We start from the raw sequence: 18,620 nt of genomic DNA on the forward strand, positions 1-18,620 counted from the left end.
TGTAGTTACTGTTGTAATGTAGGAAATGCAGCAGCCAACTTGCACTCAAGCAAGCTCCCACAAACAACAATGTGATAATGACCAGATAATGTTTTTGTTATGTTGATTGAGGGATAAATATTGGCCAGGACACCGGGGAGAACTCCCCTGCTCTTCTTCGAATCAGTTACATGGGATATTTTACATCCATCTGAGAGAGCAGACGGGGCCTCAGTTTAACTATAATTTGAAAGAAGTCACCTCCGACAGTGCAACACTCCCTTAGTACTGCACTGGGGCTGTCAGCTAAGATTTTTGTGCTCAAGTCTCTGGAGTGGAACTTGAACTCACAACCTTCTGACTCAGAGGCAAGAATGCTACCCACTGAGCCACGGCTATGAGCAGCAATGGCTCAACCAGATGCTCAAGGAAAGGTTGGCAGCACCAAACCCAATATGAGGGATGGACAGGAAGGCAGGGTCGGAGTTCAGTGTGTGCAGCGTATTTACATTTAAAAAAGGAAGATCATTTTGAGAGAGAGGTAAGCTTACATTCTTCATTCAGCATCAGTGTGATCAGCACAGTGGGGGAGGATGGAGATAGTCTGCTCGCCGGAGAGGATCATGTCAGGAGACTGCATTCATCCACTAGCTCGAAGCAACAATGCTTTGTAAACATTTGCAGGTTACTCCATGGCACTCGGACCTTCAAAGGAAGCCTGCTTTAAACAAGCCAGAGGTAGCGGTGAGCCAGGTGGGATGCCCTTCCTATGACTGAGCAGGACAACCTCCCGCCCAACAGCCTGCTTCATGTTTGAAGCCCCCAGCAGCCAGGCACGTTGCTTCTCGGACTCAAACACACAGTGAAACCCAATCGCTGATCAGTTCTTTGCAACAGTGCAAAAGGATTAGCTGAAGATCGGCGCTCTTGTATAGCAGCGCATTCCATTCATGTTGGCTTGCATCAGGAGGAGGCCCAAATGACTCTGGTGCCCAAGTAGTTTATCTGGGCTACTTCCAGGGACCGAGACTTGTCAATGCAACAAAAACAGCAACAACCTGATGTTTCCAAGCTCAAAAACAGTTACTTGTGCATCACGCCTGACTGCAGAACGTGGTGAGGCTCAGCTGAACGAGCAACCCGCCGACTAAAACGCCTGGAGCCGATCAGCAGGCAGAAGAGGAAAGCAGGTACAGGCTGACTCCTCCGTAGTTAGATAGTTTCAAAAATCAAATACAGGCAACTCTCAATTATCCGTACACGGATCCAACGGGAAACCATTGTAACGGGATTTAAAATTCTGTTGCGAACAAGTGAAAAGACAGCTCCAAATAATTTGGAAAAAAAATCGCCTTCCAAACACTGTGCTCATTTGTATTTGCTCATTCTCTCTCTCTCACATTCTCTCTCTCACCATAAAAATCACCCTCCTCTGCTGGTGTGTGCGCGCTGCTGCAGCCGCCGCTGATGTTGGGAACGGGGGCAGTACCAGCACCGGGGGCAGTACCGGCACTGGGTTCCAGGCACAGAACCTGTAAATGCATGCTGGTAATGTACATCTTTTGTTACTGTTTGTAGCTGATTGTGTTGATTCATTAAAGTTTCAACTTATAAATGTAAACTCACCCCAACGATTGTATTTATTCATTAAAGTTTTAACTTTAAAATGTAGACTCATCCTAACGGAAAAATCGTTTACCCGGAATAACCCAATCCCAGAGGGACCCGGATAATTGAGAGTTGTCTGTAAATTACCAAAAACCAAAAGGAGTGCTTTGCAGGGAAAGAGGAAGTGACTACAGTACGAGATTACCAAAATCTTCTGGATTTTCACACTGGCACAGTGGTCCAATACTCGAGCGGAAAGCATTTCCACACATAAATCGACAAAAATACAGCCGTGCCTCTCACCTCCATCATACACCCCAAGAATGATGCTCATTTCACTGTAGCACATCAGCATACTATTTTATCCAACGTGTACGCACTTGCATTTAGCGACTTCCAGCCTGGACCTCTGGCATATACAGGGGCAACAGATGCTATCCAAAGTGAAGAGCAATCCAGAAGTTTACACAAGGCCACTCTCTCAGAATTGATGCACAATATTTAATTCAGCATGCCTTTATTCCTCGATGTACGAGACAGCCCCTTTACCTCTGTGTCCCATGACTATCCTTTCACTGTGTGTTTATGAAAGAGCTTGCTATTTCCCCCTTCTGTTGACTGTTAATCTTCATTCTGCTCCTCTGAGCATTCCGAATCATCATCTTTCTTCCCTTCTAAATACTCTATTTCTCAAACTTCTCATATATTATCCCCTTATATTCGTCATAAGCCTCACTTTTAAATGTTCGTTTAGCTTTGATTTTCTCTATCCATGGAACATCAAGCTTCAACACATCTCGTTATTCCTGTTTGGAATAGCTTTAGCCGGTACCTTATACAGCTCATACTTAACCAGTTTGGAGTGCTGGTTCATTTACCACTGCTTCCAATTAATGAATCTAGGCTAAAATCATTTTGGATTTCTGTTTTTCTTCATCTATTCTCAATGTGGAACTAATCAGGTTCTGGTCACTATTTCCCAAGTGTTCCTCATCTGGAATCTACAATGCAGTGTGAGATTAATGAGCAATTTGAACAACACAAGTTAATCAGGGCCAGTTAACACATACTTGCAAAAAGGCAGGTCGTGCTTAGCAAAAATTCTTTGAAGAAATCAAAAGGATAAAGGAAATGAAGTGCACATTTGGTTTGTATGGATTTTTAGAAAAAGTACCAGCAGTAGCAGTATACAAAAGACTTAAGGCAAAGATAATTTGGGGGAATGTGGTCATATGGAGAGGAAGATGGTTGGAGAGCAGAAAGCAAAAAGGCATTAAAAGGATCTTCTCCGCCCAAGAGTGGTGTTCACAGGCATCTGTGTTGGTGACGATCTCAGCTTAGGAATTGAGGAACAACCAACCATCCAATGTGCTGTTTGCACCAAATTGGGGAGTAAGGCAAATTGCAGCCATTACAGTGAAAGACTAAAGGAGGACGTAGCTGGCACGATGGGCACAGTTCCAAGCCAGGAAAATGGGAAGCAATACATTTTGTAAAAAAAGACCAGAGAACAGAAATCTATTTTAAACATAAAAGGTTTTAAATGGTGTACAAGGACCTTGGTGTGCAGGTACACAGGTCATTATAAAGATGAAGGCATCAAATCGATTGTACTATAAAAAAAGGTGATCAAAATTCTTGAATTGCACCTGGAGGCACAGCATGCAAAAGCAAGGAGGCAATGTTGAACTGTACAAGGGCTTAGTTAGGCCAGAGACGTATTAGCACCAATGCTTGAGAGAAAAAAAGAACTGCACTTAATCCAGATTGTTCTAATGTACAATAAGTTAAATCTGTCATCTCAAACGGCTCCCAACATCAGCACTTCACCACAGCTGTACAGAGCTGAAAATGTTCCTTCAGATATAACCCAGTTTAGAAGGATAGAACCGAAGAATGCACTGCCAAGTGCTTTTCAGAGTTGAGGAAGACACAGCACACACACATGAATGTCCCACCATGCTTTACCTGGGACAATTGCTCATCTGTCCCACAAACTAAACCACTGCTCAGCTCTGTGTTAAAGTTAATTCGTTGCTTTTAAATACAAACATTATTAGGTAAATCAGAACACCTTGAAGCAAATTAGTGCATTTGAGTTTCAGAAAGCAACAGTCATTCAGGCCAAGAAAAGGGACACTTCCTGCAGTTCCACACTCTCGCTACTGAATACCCTCCGCAATCAGCTTCACAACAGTTAAAGCACAGGAAGCTCAGAGACTTACCATCATGGTCTATCCCTTGCAATGAATCCTGATTACTTGGCAAATCTATCAGAATATACAGTGTAGATCAGGAAGGCTTAAAAGGTACAACCAAGTGAAGGGCTCAAAAGGTTTGCACTTTCCAAGTTGGTCACAGCATCAGTCAGTGGCTGAGCCAGCACATGCATGGGGTTGCGTGAGCACTGGATTGGTTGGAGTGTGATAGCCCCCATTCCCACCCCGACACCCACCATCTAGTGCTACACATGGAAATTGGTCGAGGTGCCAAGAAATGATCAGCAGCTATGGAATGGAGAGAGAGCGAGCGCGAGAGAGAGCGAGCGCGAGAGAGAGCGAGCGCGAGAGAGAGCGAGCGCGAGAGAGAGCGAGCGCGAGAGAGAGCGAGCGCGAGAGAGAGCGAGCGCGAGAGAGAGCGAGCGCGAGAGAGAGCGAGCGCGAGAGAGAGCGAGCGCGAGAGAGAGCGAGCGCGAGAGAGAGCGAGCGCGAGAGAGAGCGAGCGCGAGAGAGAGCGAGCGCGAGAGAGAGCGAGCGCGAGAGAGAGCGAGCGCGAGAGAGAGCGAGCGCGAGAGAGAGCGAGCGCGAGAGAGAGCGAGCGCGAGAGAGAGCGAGCGCATACAATCATGCTCACAAAAAGGATACATAACCCACATGAGCTCCCCGGGCCAAATTTAAACTAACAGTCCAAATACCTCAATTGCTTGCTGTGGCTAAAGGTGGCATAAGGTTAACGTCAAAAAGCAAATCAAATTCATTTTTCGCCCATTTACTTCTCTTCTGCCCTTGAGTGTTCTCACACCATGCATCATCTGCAGACGAGAGGAGAATGTAACCCGCTCCCAGGCTTTGGCCAATACCCCTCTACAACAGGCCATGGGGTGGCACCAGAGAAAACTGATGGCTGTTCCAATCTTACCACCGTCCCCACCCTGCATAGCTGCACTGAACTGGGAAGTGAGGGGGTCCGTGGTGCTAGCACGAGCTTAGATCAAAATTATTTTCAAATATTCAGATTTCAGTCACCACTATACTGCAATACTTCTAAAACTATTCCCTTCCATTATTCTGAGAATTTACTAAGACAGACCTTGCATCTTACCCTATAATTCCTCAGAAGCAGGACAAGAGGTTTTTCCCATTGATTGTCTTGCCCACACTGAATGACTTTAAAGTGTGTACTGCTCAGTAGCTGGTTAAAGAATCCTTGATCCAGTAAGAGTCTAACTTAATTCCTTTTGACTCAGGGTCAGAAACTTCCAAAAACAAACAGATTCCAGGCAAGGATATACATAGGAGAAATGGCTACAAGGATTCTCACATCTGAACTTTTTCTCATGCACAGCAAGTTTATTTAGTTTAAAGTCAAAAAGAGGAGAAACCAACAAACTAAAAACGGAATCGTAAACAGACTGCTGCCCTGTGTTCTAACTCGTACCAAGTCCCGTTCACCCATCACCCCCCATGTGCTCGCTGACCTACACTGGTCTTTAAAATTTTCATCCTGGCTTTCAAATCCCTCCATGGCCTCTCCCCTCCCTATCTCTAATCTGCTCCAGCCACACAACACCCCCCCACACTCCCCAAGATTTCTGCGCTCCTCAAATTCTGGCCTTTTGAGCATCCCCGATTTCCATCGCTCCACCATTGGCGGCCGTGCCTTCAGCTGCCTGGGCCCCAAGCTCTGGAATTCCCTCCCTAACCCTCTCCGCCTCTCTGCCTCTCTCCTTTAAGACGCTTCTTAAAACCAATCTCTCTGACTAAGCTTTTGATCACCTGCCCCAATATCTCATGTGGCTCGGTGTCAAATTTTATTTGATTTACACTCCTGTGAAGCGCCTTGGGATGGTTTTATTACGTTAAATGCACAATATAAATACAAGTTGTTGTGTTACGTGGGCTGCGAGGGACAGCTTGCCAGAGATTAAGAGTTGAATGTAGCCTGGGGCTGCAGTTTGAACACCCAACATAGTAGGTACAGTAAAAGTTGCAGGTCTCCACTCAAGCACCGTTCCCCCAGTATCCCCACCCTAAAACAACATGCTGCCAGAAACAATGGTCCCGATTCGGACTGGACCACTTCACACCACCTCCGTCTGATTCAAACCTCCTTACCTTTCCTTGGCTCACTACTCGCAGTGCTCGTCCCATCCTTGTTCTCTTGGTTGACTTTGTCCTTCAGTTTCTTCTTGTTTGTAGCCTCCTCCTGATTCCATCCCGACTTCCTCCTGCCGCTCTCGGCCATGCTGGCCATCTTCAGCCGTTTGGCTGACACGGGAGCTTTGCTTGCGTCACTGATGGGCTCTGGTTCAGGTTTTCGTCGTTTCTTGCCTGGCCCGGCTATTTTGGCGGCTCTGAATGGATGAGCTCTCGGACAATGAAAGACTGGCCAGGACAGGGAGAGTCAGACTGCAACACAAGTTAACAGACAGGTTATTCACCACTTGCTAAAACAGAAAGTGTTTCTTTTCAACAGTTAGCAGCAGACTCTCTGAATTTTATTAAAATCAAAACATTTCTAGCTCGGCCTCATGGCCTCTCCAACTCTTGCGGAGAGTTAAATAAATTGGTGCAAGCAAGGAAAGCGGCGCAGCAGGTGCCCGGACACACTGAAAGAGTTGAAAAACACAGCAGCAACTTGCCTCCAACCCTGCCCGAAGGCTGTCCGGTCTCATTCTAGGTCCCCATTCTCCTGGTCTGGTCCCGTCCCCGGTTCGCGTGAGACCCGGGAATTGCAGAATGGGACCGGGAACCGAGAATTGGACCGGACCGGGAGACTGGGGACCGAGAATGGGACCGGACCGGCAAGGCCTTCGGGCGGGGTTGGAGTTAAGTTGCTGTTATGTCTCTTTGTCAATTCTTTTAATGTGTTGAGAGCTGGCTGTATGCTTCACTTTGCAGTTCGCAGTGTGTCCCTGGTTACCTTGGCAGCCCGGTCTTTTTGGCGCAGATCAAGGCTCCAACCCCAAAACTGAAGGACAGGTTAGGCTATGCCAAAATGAAGAAATCCAATGGGCAAACTTAAAACATTTTTTTTTTGGCGTACTTGGGGCCCCCCCAAAAAAATCGGGTGTAACTCTTCAAGTACGCCAAAAAAAAGCTTTGGGGAACATTGTGCCCATTGTTTGTAAATGCAAACAGAGAGCCAAGTGAAGTGAATGAGAGATTGGAGAGAAAGTGGTTTCTAGATGCAAACTCTACCTCCAGCTACCTCATGACATTCTGTGAAAGGAATTCCCACGTCTAGAAAGGAGTTGTGAAGCTTAATCATTAATGATTGAAGCATGCTAGCGACTGATTTATACTAGGCTATACCTGCTGCTGAAATAATCATAGCACGGTTTAAGAACAGGGCGTGCACACACCAACTCTCTTATCTTTAAAGTAGTTGGAGGTTTGAGTGGAGTTTAAAAGCCGAGATTAACACTCATCTTTGATGCCAAGTTCAGAGGAATTTAGGGGCATTTGCATGGCTAAAAGTGGTAGAACTGGATTGTAGAATGCCATGGCATTCATCGTCTCAGCTCACAGCTTGTGCTCCAAGCAGCATTCTGGTAGATCAGGCTACCTTCTCCCAATTTGCGGCCAGGGCTAGTTAACAGGATAAAGAACACTCCAAACCAGGAAGGCCATTCAGCCCATCAAGCCTACACTGTTGATTCTCTCTCTCACCCCGAGTCACCAAATCTAATCCCACTCTTTCCCTGCAGGTGTTTTTTGCCCTTCAGTTTCTGCGCCTCCCATTACATCTCGCCAACCAGTGAAAGTATTATTTATCTTACTGTCACCCCTTTAATCCTGAAGAGGTCTATCATCAGGAAAGCCCTCAACCTTCAGGCAAAAAACCAAAATCACCAACTTCTCACACGCACATCAAGGTTCCTCCACTACATTTAAAATCTTACCATTTAAGATGTATTCCATTTCTCTATTCTTATTTCCAAAACATAGGCATGCAAGTGCCCGGGTCTGGAGGTGGGGTGTGAGAGGGAGAAAATCCTCTTCCGATTTCACCACCAAGTCTTTCCCCAGCTTAGCGAAGATAAGAAACTCGGTGAAACTGGGACTCCAGCTTCCACCACTCATCCCAAGCTCAGCAGCAATACCACTGTGTTGACACATTTACAATCAGTAATAATACAAAAATACTTTGAGTGTTCCTGGATCACAAGGACACAGCTTTTGTCACCACTGGCTGGGGCAACACATAGAGATGACAACAGTGAAACATTAGTGGGAAAGTTTCCAAAAGGTTTAAAAACAAAAGACGTCACCAGTTTCCATCATGCAAACAACACATTTCCCTCAGGCAACGACACCCGAAGCTCGATTGTCTTTAACATGGCCTTACACCGCAATCGATTATCTAGCTAAAAATATATACTGCATAAAACCCGCTAAATGGATTTTACAAAAATATGATCATGCAAGCAGAATTTCCATGAGATAAAGCCTCACATAGAATACAAGGTTTCCCTACACCAACCACCAACAATCTGCTCCTGTCTAAGATACATCAGCAACATAGCCCAAAAAAGATTTGGAGTATCAATCGGAACTTGTGTGGAGCAAGCTGTGTCCGGCTACTGTCCAATCTCACATTGGGGGTGCTACAATCGGCGTCAGATCCAAACCTGCACAACCACCAGCCTGTCACCTGTTCAAGACTGGGCGCCCAGTTCTGTTTTGTAATAAGGGGCACCTCCGGGGTCAATCGAGCACAGGAAATTGCAACCCAATTTTGGAGCCCATTTTGCCTGTTTCACAACAGAGAAGCAGGCACATTGAAGTCGAGTTTCTCCCCGCCCCTCCCCCCCTAACTAGGCACCCAGTGGCATATTCTACCCCGTTTAAAACTGTGTAATGCACACCATCAAAGCAAGAACATAAGTTGCTCCAGAGGCTTCATCCTCAAGTCACCTTCATAATATAAAGAATCTTTGAATTTACATCAAACAGGACAGATTCTCATTGGGGCTCATAAGAACATAAGAATGAGGAACAGGAGTAAGCCATCTAGCCCCTCGAGCCTGCTCCGCCATTCAACAAGATCATGGCTGATCTGGCCGTGGACTCAGCTCCACTTACCCGCCCGCTCCCCATAACCCTTAATTCCCTTATTGGTTAAAAATCTATCTTATGTAATGATGCGTGTATCGTCCCAGTACCTTAAATGTATTGTAAGTACTATGCCACACCACAGAGGGCGCTGCAGTGGGAAACCCTGGTAGTACCTGTAACAAAGGCTATATAAGGCTGACCACCAGACCTGGGAGGCACTCTGGAGCTGAACAATAAAGGACGAAGGTCACAGCAGTTAGACTTACACCAGACCGTGTGGAGTCAGTGATTTGTGTGCTACATACACCACACTATCTATCTGTGATTTGAATACATTCAATGAGCTAGCCTCAACTGCTTCCTTGGGCAGAGAATTCCACAGATTCACAACCCTCTGGGAGAAGAAATTCCTTCTCAACTCGGTTGGCTCCCCCATATTTTGAGGCTGCGCCCCTAGTTCTAGTCTCCCCGACCAGTGAAAACAGCCTCTCTGCCTCTATCTTGTCTATCCCTTTCATTATTTTAAATGTTTCTATAAGATCACCCCTCATCCTTCTGAACTCCAACGAGTAAAGACCCAGTCTACTCAATCTATCATCATAAGGTAACCCCCTCATCTCCGGAATCAGCCTAGTGAATCGTCTCTCTCCCCCTCCAAAGCCAGTATATCCTTTCTTAAGTAAGGTGACCAAAACTGTACACAGTACTCCAGGTGCGGCCTCACCAATACCCTGTACAGTTGCAGCAGGACCTCCACTGCTTTTGTACTCCATCCCTCTCGCAATGAAGGCCAACATTCCATTCGCCTTCCTGATTACCTGCTGCACCTGCAAACTAACTTTTTGGGATTATTTCACAAGGACCAATCGTGGGGCAGTAGAGGCGTGTCCTGCTCAGTTGGAGCTGTGAGCAGAGCTGCTATCAACTTTAGCTCCTGCCTGGAGAGCCCTGAGACCAGCCCAGGAAAAGAAGGAAGAAAGGGGCTTCAACACCAACTTCTATCCAGAGGGAGAGGAGGAGAACAGAAAACTTTGTACATCTTTACCATTCTGCAAAGAGTTGGAGAGAGGGGGAAAAACCAACAACATCCAGTGTGGAAGGAGGGAGACTCTACATTTCTACAGGTGGGTGTGGGTGCATTTCCCCAAACAGACTTTGTTGTATCGGTGGGGGGAGGAAAGAAGACCACTGAGGGCCGGAACATCGCGGGGGGTGTGTGTGTGTGTGGTAGTGTGCGTGGGGGCCGTGCTTACAACTAGGCCCCCCCCCACAATTGGGACCCCCCCCACCCCCCACATTTGCCTAGCCTGGGATAGCTGGAGCTACCAGGCTGAAGATTTACCCAATTAACATCGTTAAGAGTGTGTGCCTGGTGGCTCTAGCTATCCCAGGTGAAGACGTCTTCTCCCCCCACCTGAAGACCAACCCAAAGACTGTGCTTGTGTGTTTTGCCATCTGGGGAGTGCACCCACCCACAGCTGCGAGGGGAGACCTGCCCTCGCAGTCCCCCCCCCCCTTTCCCACCCCCCTCTCTCTTTCTCCGTTACCCTCTGTTTCTCCCCTCTCTCTCTGAGAACCCTTTTCTTCCTAATTTAAAAAAAAACCCAATTAAGACAACTGAGCAGAGGGAGCAAGGCCTCTCCCCAATTGCCAACGAGGGGAGAGGTGCCTCGTTAAGGGCTCCTCTGCTCAGTTAATATACGAGGCCATTAAAGACCATTAAGGCCTGTGACTTTGGGGTGGGTGTAGCCCTTAAAGGGACCCCGTGATGGCGACCCCATCCACGCCGGTGGCAGGGCCAGCGAAGACGTATGCGCAGGTGGCAACCGCTTCCACGGCACCTCCTGCGCCACCCGCTGCCCTGCCACCTTTCAGATTAATTACCAAAAAACACGGGGTCAAGAGCGACACTCACCCCACAATGAGCATTGAGGAGTGCGTGCGGGCGATGGCTGGGGTAGTCGGCCCCTCGGCCATTGTCGCAGCCTCCAAGATGTCTGGGAAGGCCGTGTTCTTCCTGGGGTCGGAGCGGGCGGTGTCCCTGGCCCTCGAAAAGGGGCTCACGGTGGGCGGGACGTTCCTGCCGGTGGACCCTCTCGAGGCCACCGCGCAGAGGGTCATCATATCGAACGTCCCGCCCTTTGTTCCCGCTGAGCTCCTCCTCCCTCACCTACACCAACTGGGGGAGGTAAGGTCAGGGATCAACCCCATACCGCTCGGCCTCAGGGAGAACAGCCTGCGCCACGTGTTCTCCTTCCGCCGCCAGCTCTTTGTCCGGCTGGCGCGGGAGGAGACGACGGAGGGGAACTTTAATGTGGTGCACGAGGGGACTGCCTACCGCGTCTTTTGGACGTCGGACGGCGTGCGGTGCCATGCCTGCAGGGAGGTGGGGCATGTTCGTAAGAACTGCCCCGCCTCCAAGGCCGCCAAACCATCGAAGGCGGCCAAGGCTGGCGCCGCCGCCACCCCTCCCCCTAGTTGCGTCCGCGTGCCGGGAGCCGTAGGTGCGCGGGCATCGTCGGAGGCCTTTGTTTTCAGGGCCTCCGGCGGGGGGGAGGGAGAGCGTCCGACCGGAAAGAAGGCGCGGAAGAAGGCAAAACATCAAGAGGCGGGTCCCCTCGGTGCGCCAGATCATTTGACCACCGCGCTCAGCCCAACCCAGTCACCGGCGAGCGCGTGGTGCCCCGAGCCCGTGCCCGAGCCCTTGAATTACACCACAGAGGGGCCCGGGCGCGGGAAAGGAAAGGAAAAGGGGGGGGGGCGGAGCGGGAGGCCTCGGCAGACATGGGGGTCTCCCTGCCTCCGCGCGCCCCCAGGAACAAAAGGAGGCGCGGCTCCGATGAGGCGGAGGGGGAACAACATCCCTCCGCGGAGGAGTCGGTGCCCGCCGCGTGTCCCGCGTCCCCCACCAGCGCTCCCAAATTGCGCTGCAGGCGCGAAGAGTCTGTCCCCGGGGAGGGTGAGGCAGTCGAGGCTGCCCAGCCGCTGCCTCCTGGGGATGGAGTGGAAGATCTGCCTGTCGTGGGGGGCGTGGGGCCAGCGGAGGAATGCATTGCCGCCGGGCCGGGCGTCCCGGGGACTGAGGCGGGCGGGGCCGAAAAGGCCGAACCTGAGCCCGCCCAGCCAATACCCAACTTCCCCCGGGAGTCGCTCGACCCGGCAGAAACACGAACTGATTTTAATGAAACTGTAGATGCTGGGCCGGGGGGTGGCAGCGGGGAGGGGGAGGAACACCCACCCTCGCCCCTTACTTTGGAGCTGGTGCACTTGGGGAGCCTGGGGATTTCCCATGGCCGGGTCTCTCCTTGTTCCCCGGTTCCTGGGGTGGAGGGGGAACCCCTTCCGCTGTCATTTCCCGACCCAGCACCATTTTTAAAAGAGCCCAGTGGGGACTCCTCTGCCGACGATCCTGGGGGTGGAATCGGGGCAGTGCCAGGGCCGGTTGGAGCGGCCGGTTCATTTGCCGTACCTTGTGCGGTCGATGGGCTGGCTGCTGGCGGCCACCTCCCGGAGGAGGACGGGGACTCGGTGGGGGACACGGGTGAAGACCTAGAGACCACCGCCAGTGAGGCGGTGGATCTGCTCGCGGCCGCCGCCGAGACCATCCTCATTCCTGCAAAGGAACTCCGGGACTTTTTGGCCCAGAGCCGGGGTCGCTGCAACCAAGCCCGACTGGCCCTGGAAAAATGGTCCGAGCCAGAGCTGATCAAGGCGTCCGTCCGCGCCGCCGTCAAAACCTTGGCCGCGGGCGGGCCCTTGACAAAGGCGCAACACCTTGAGCTGCGCGAGCTCGAGGGACTCCTCGCTGGGCTGCGGAGGGAGCGGAGTTCAACAAAAGACTCCGCTCCCTCCCCCACAATAGGTTAAGGTAGAGGTTGCACTATGCTTTTGCCATGAAGATAACCATAGCCAGCCTCAACATCAACGGCGGCAGAGGGGCACGCCATAGATTTGACAATTTTTCGCTCCTGCGGGAGGGGAAATATGCGGTGTGCTTCCTGCAAGAAACCCACACTGTTCCGGGAGACGAAGCCACGTGGCTCCTGGAATGGCAAGGAGAGGTCCGCATGAGCCACCTCACCGCCATTTCTAGTGGGGTGGCCATCTTGCTGGGCCCGCATTTTCAGCCGGAGATCTTGGGGGTCGAGGAGCCCGTGCCCGGCCGCTTGCTGCACGTAACGGTTCGCCTGGGGGAACGTGCCGCTCCATCTCGTGAACGTGTACGCCCCTCAGCCCGGCCCGCAGCAAACGCGCTTCTTTGAAGAGGTGTCCGCTCTTCTTGGCTCCGTCGACGTCGGCGACTGCATTGTCCTCGGGGGGGATTTTAACTGCACCCTCGAGGCGAGGGACCGCTCCGGTGCCCCGCAGTGCATGACGGCGATGGAGAAGTTGAGGGACCTGGTCGGGTCCTTCGACTTGGTGGACGTCTGGCGAAATCTCCACCCCGACTCCAGCGCCTTTACTTGGGTGAGGCCTGGAGTTGGATGGTCTAGAGTCGACCGCCTTTACGTGTCTCGGGCGTACGTTTCCTGCGTCCCGGCGGCCTCCATGCGGCCGGTGCCGTGTTCGGACCACCACCTGGTGTGGGCGGAGCTCGCTTCGCTCCGCGCGAGGACGGGGTCCGCGTACTGGCACTTTAACAACCGGCTGCTGGAGGACGTGCGGTTCCAGGACTCGTTCCGTCGATTCTGGTCCGACTGGAGAAGGAAGCAGGGGGGCTTCCCCTCCTTGAGGCTATGGTGGGACGTGGGCAAGGCTCACGTCCGCGTCTTCTGTCAAGAGTACGCGAGGGGGTCGACCAAGAGGCGGGCGGCCAGAGTCGGGCGCCTAGAAAAAGAGGTGCTCGACCTGGAAGCCCGTCTCGGTCAAGTCGTCCAGGACCCGGCCCTGCGGACGGTGTACGAAGCGAAGAAGGCCGCGCTGAAGGACCTGCAGCTCGTCGGGTCCCGAGGCGCGTTCGTGAGGTCGCGGATCCGGTTCCTGCGGGATCTGGACCGCGGCTCCCCCTTCTTCTACTCGCTGGAAAAAGGCAGAGTGTCCGTAAGCAGCTCTTGACGCTGCTGGCCGACGACGGCTCTCTCGTCTCGGATCCGGAGGGCGTCAACAACAGGGCCCGTGAATATTACGGGGCTCTGTTCTCTCCGGATCCGTCCAGCGAGGAAGCGCGTAGAGTTTTGTGGGAGGACCTGCCGAAGGTCAGCCCAGAGGGCGCCGAAAATCTGGAGGTTCCGCTAAGCCTGGCGGAGCTGACCGGTGCCCTCGCCCGGCTCTCGAGGGGAAAATCCCCGGGGCTGGACGGGCTGACCGTGGAGTTCCACAGGGCGTTCTGGGACGTCCTGGGGGGCGACTACGCGCGGGTCCTGGGGGAAAGTCTGGCGACCGGGGAGATGCCCCTCTCTTGGCGCAGGGCAGTCATCGTCCTGCTGCCTAAGAAGGGCGATCTCCGCCTCCTTAAGAACTGGCGCCCGGTCTCCCTCCTCAGCACGGACTACAAAATCTTCGCCAGGGCGATGTCTGCTCGCCTTGGTGCCGTGCTGGACCACATGATCCACCCCGACCAGTCCTACACGGTCCCGGGCCGGACAATCCACGATAACATCCATCTGGTCCGGGACCTCATCCATTGTTCCCAGGAGGCTGGTCTGTCGGTCGCCTTCCTATCCCTCGACCAAGAGAAGGCGTTCGACAGGGTGGACCACGACTATCTGCTCGGAACTCTGCGCGCTTTCGGGTTCGGGACGCATTTAGTCGCCCGGATCCGACTTTTGTACGCCGCCGCGGAGTGTCTGATTAAGGTTAACGTGTCCTTGACGGCGCCCCTTCGCTTTAGGAGAGGGGTGCGCCAGGGATGCCCCATGTCCGGCCAGTTATACGCCGTTTGCGTGGAGCCTTTCCTGCGCCTCTTGCGGACGAGGTTGACGGGACTGGCTCTGCAAGGGCCGGGCGTGGAGGTCGTCCTCTCGGCTTACGCCGATGACGTGCTCCTCGCGGTAGAGGATCCCGCTGACCTGCGGAGGATGCGTGAGTGCCAGGAGATTTACTCGGCCGCGTCCTCCGCCAGGATCAACTGGGAGAAATGTTCCGGACTCCTGGTGGGTCAGTGGCGGGTGGACTCCCTGCCAGAGGAGCTCAGGCCTTTTGCCTGGAGCACGACCCATCTCCTCTATCTGGGAGTCTACCTTAGCCCCGACGAGGGAGCCTGGCCGGCGAACTGGCAGGAGCTGGAGGCCAAGGTCGCCGCTCGCCTAGGGCGCTGGACAGGACTGCTCCGAGTGCTGTCCTACAGGGGTCGAGCGCTAGTCATAAACCAGCTGGTGGCCGCAATGTTGTGGTACCGGCTGGTCACTTTGACCCCTCCCCCTGCGTTTGTCGCCAAGATACAGAAGAAGCTGGTGGACTTCTTCTGGAACAACAGGAAGCACTGGGTCTCTGCCGCGGTCCTGAGTCTCCCGCTTGAGGAGGGCGGTCAGTCGTTGGTGTGCGTCAGCGCCCAGCTCGCGACTTTCCGTCTTCAGACCCTGCAGAGATACCTTTACGTCGAGCCCCCTCCTAGGTGGTGTGCTCTGGCGAGGTATTTCTTCCGCCAGCAGCTCGACCTCAATTATGACACGCAGCTCCTGTTTGTGAACTTGGGGGGTGCCAGGACCGCCCTCCGGGAGCTGCCTGTCTTTTACAGGGAACTCATCAGGGTCTGGAACAAAGTCTCCACCAAGCGCAGCTCTCCGCCGGCTGGAGTGGCGGCCATCCTGCAGGAACCGCTGCTCGGGAATCCGTACCTCCACGGCCGAGGTTTTATGTGGCGGTCGGAAGAGAGGGCTGTGGCTGGTGAGGTGACCAGGGTCAGGGACCTGCTCGATGGCGGAGGAGCGGGCTGGATGGCGCCAGACACGCTGGCGCGGCGCCTAAATTCTGCCAACGTCCGCCACGCGGCCGATGCCATCGAGTCGCTAAAAACAGCTCTGGGCCCTGACTCCGTTAGGTGCATCGAGGAGGCTCAAGCACGTGGGGAGATCCCGTCCGAACTGACCCCCGTCCGGACGGAATTCCTCATCGGCGCCAAACCCCGGAACCTCCCTCGGGGGCCGGCGCCTCACAACTTGAGCCGCCTCGGGGAAATCCCCTCCGTGCCTTTCAGTTCCGCGCGGAGGGGTTTCCTGTACGGGCTGCTCCTGCACACCCTCAACTTTGCCATCCTTGCCAGCCGTTCGGACACGCCATGGCGTACCATCTTGCCGTCCGGAGGAGGCGGGGGTCCCCGATGGAGGGCACTCTACGCAGGGGTCCTCCCACTATTCATCGGGGACTTGGCCTGGAGGGTGGTGCACGGAGCAGTGCCGTGCAACAAATTTTTAAGCCGGTTCACGGACTCCCAGGCCGCCTGCAATTTCTGCGGTCTGGAGGAGTCCGTGTTCCATGTTTTTATTGAATGCACAAGGTTGCAGCCCCTGTTCCACTATTTGAAGGGGCTGCTCCTGAAATTCTGGCTGCACTTCAGTCCCACTCTCCTGATCTTTGGGCACCCTGTGCGGAGGGGAGCGGGTAGGTCCGAAGGCCTCCTCGTAGGACTGCTCCTGGGCACGGCCAAGGGTGCCATCAGCCGGTCCAGGCAGCGGGCGGTCGAGGGGGTCGTTCAACCTGACTGCCTGCCTCTCTTCCGCTCTTACATCCGGTCCAGGGTGTCCTTGGAGATGGAGCACGCGGTGTCCACCGGTACGCTCGCGGCCTTCCGCGAGAGGTGGGCACCGGAGGGACTGGAGTGCATCATCACGCCCGGCAACCAAATTTTAATTTGATTTTACGTTTTAAAGTTAATTTGTTTTAATTGCCGGTGCTTTTAGTGTCCCCTTCTCTTTTATAGGGGGCACTGGGGAAAAATTGTGATTTTAGTGCCCAAAAAAAAAAAAAAAGAAAAACACAAAAAAAAAAGGGGGGAAAAAAAGGGCCTTGTAAATGTCTGGAGTGTCACCCAGGTCGGGTGGCACCGTTTAATGTTTTATGTTTTGCAGGTGAACTCCAAAAAGAGTTTCATGCACAAGGACCCCCAGGTCCCTCTGCACCACAGCATGTTGTAATTTCTCCCCATTCAAATAATATTCCCTTTTACTGTTTTTTTCCCCAAGGTGGATGACCTCACATTTTCCGACATTGTATTCCATCTGCCAAACCTTAGCCCATTCACTTAACCTATCTAAATCTCTTTGCAGCCTCTCTGTGTCCTCTACACAACCCGCTTTCCCACCAATCTTTGTGTCATCTGCAAAATTTGTTACACTACACTCTGTCCCCTCTTCCAGGTCATCTATGTATATTGTAAACAGTTGTGGTCCCAGCACCGATCCCTTTGGCACACCACTAACCACCGATTTCCAACCCGAAAAGAACCCATTTATCCCGACTCTCTGCTTTCTGTTAGCCAGCCAATTCTCGATCCATGCTAATACATTTCCTCCGACTCCGTGTACCTTTATCTTCTGCAGTATCCTTTTGTGTGGCACCTTATCGAATGCCTTTTGGAAATCTAAATACACCACATCCATCGGCACACCTCTATCCACCATGCTTGTTATATCCTCAAAGAATTCCAGTAAATTAGTTAAACATGATTTCCCCTTCATGAATCCATGTTGCGTCTGCTTGATTGCACTATTCCTATCTAGATGTCCCGCTATTTCTGCCTTAATGATAGCTTCAAGCATTTTCCCCTCTACAGATGTTAAACTAACCGGCCTATAGTTACCTGCCTTTTGTCTGCCCCCTTTTTTAAACTGAGGCGTTACATTAGCTGCTTTCCAATCCGCTGGTACCTCCCCAGAGTCCCGAGAATTTTGGTAGATTATAACGAATGCATCTGCTATAACTTCCGCCATCTCTTTTAATATCCTGGGATACATTTCATCAGGACCAGGGGACTTGTCTACCTTGAGTCCCATTAGCCTGTCCAGCACTAACCCCCGAGTGATAGTGATTATCTCAATGTCCTCCCTTCCCACATTCCTGTGACCAGCAATTTTTGGCATGGTTTTTGTGTCTTCCACTGTGAAGACCGAAGCAATATAATTGTTTAAGGTCTCAGCCATTTCCACATTTCCCATTATTAAATCCCCCTTCTCATCTTCTAAGGGGCCAACATTTACTTTAGTCACTCTTTTCCATTTTATATATCGGTAAAAGCTTTTACTATCCGTTTTTATGTTTTGAGCAAGTTTACTTTCGTAATCTATCTTTCCTTTCTTTATTGCTTTCTTAGTCATTCTTTGCTGTCGTTTAAAATTTTCCCACTAACCTTGGCCACCTTATACGCATTGGTTTTTAATTTGATACTCTCCTTTATTTCCTTGGTTATCCCTTCTCTTACCGCCCTTCTTTTTCACTGGAATATATTTTTGTTGAACACTATGAAAGAGCTCCTTAAAAGTCCTCCACTGTTCCTCAATTGTGCCACCGTTTAGTCTGTGTTTCCAGTCTACTTTAGCCAACTCTGCCCTCATCCCACTGTAGTCCCCTTTGTTTAAGCATAGTACGCTCGTTTGAGAGACTACTTCCTCACCCTCAATCTGTATTACAAATTCAACCAGACTGTCATCACTCTTTCGGAGAGGATCTTTTACTAATAGATCGTTTATTATTCCTGTCTCATTACACAGGACCAGATCTAAGATAGCTTGCTCCCTTGTAGGTTCTGTAACATACTGTTCTAAGAAACAATCCCGTATGCATTCTATGAATTCCTCCTCAAGGCTACCCCGTGCGATT

General features: G+C 51.8%; 1 protein-coding gene across 6 annotated transcripts in view; it reads right to left on the reverse strand.

Annotated features, from left to right (window-relative positions):
* Positions 1–18,620, reverse strand: part of usp19 (ubiquitin specific peptidase 19) — a 202,142-nt gene that overhangs the window by 170,402 nt on the left and 13,120 nt on the right. For 5 of the 6 annotated variants that reach the window (XM_070895624.1, XM_070895620.1, XM_070895619.1 and 2 more), the window contains 2 exons: positions 5,922–6,215; positions 3,813–3,857 (listed from right to left, as the gene is read on the reverse strand). In XM_070895624.1, coding sequence (XP_070751725.1) covers positions 3,813–3,857; positions 5,922–6,060 — 184 coding nt within the window. In that variant the 5' untranslated portion in view covers positions 6,061–6,215. The remainder of the gene's footprint in view (positions 1–3,812; positions 3,858–5,921; positions 6,216–18,620) is intronic. The other variant, XM_070895623.1, reaches the window with a different exon arrangement.

This window comes from Pristiophorus japonicus, chromosome 12 (assembly GCF_044704955.1).
Source record: "Pristiophorus japonicus isolate sPriJap1 chromosome 12, sPriJap1.hap1, whole genome shotgun sequence".
NCBI classification, from domain to species: Eukaryota; Metazoa; Chordata; class Chondrichthyes; family Pristiophoridae; genus Pristiophorus; species Pristiophorus japonicus.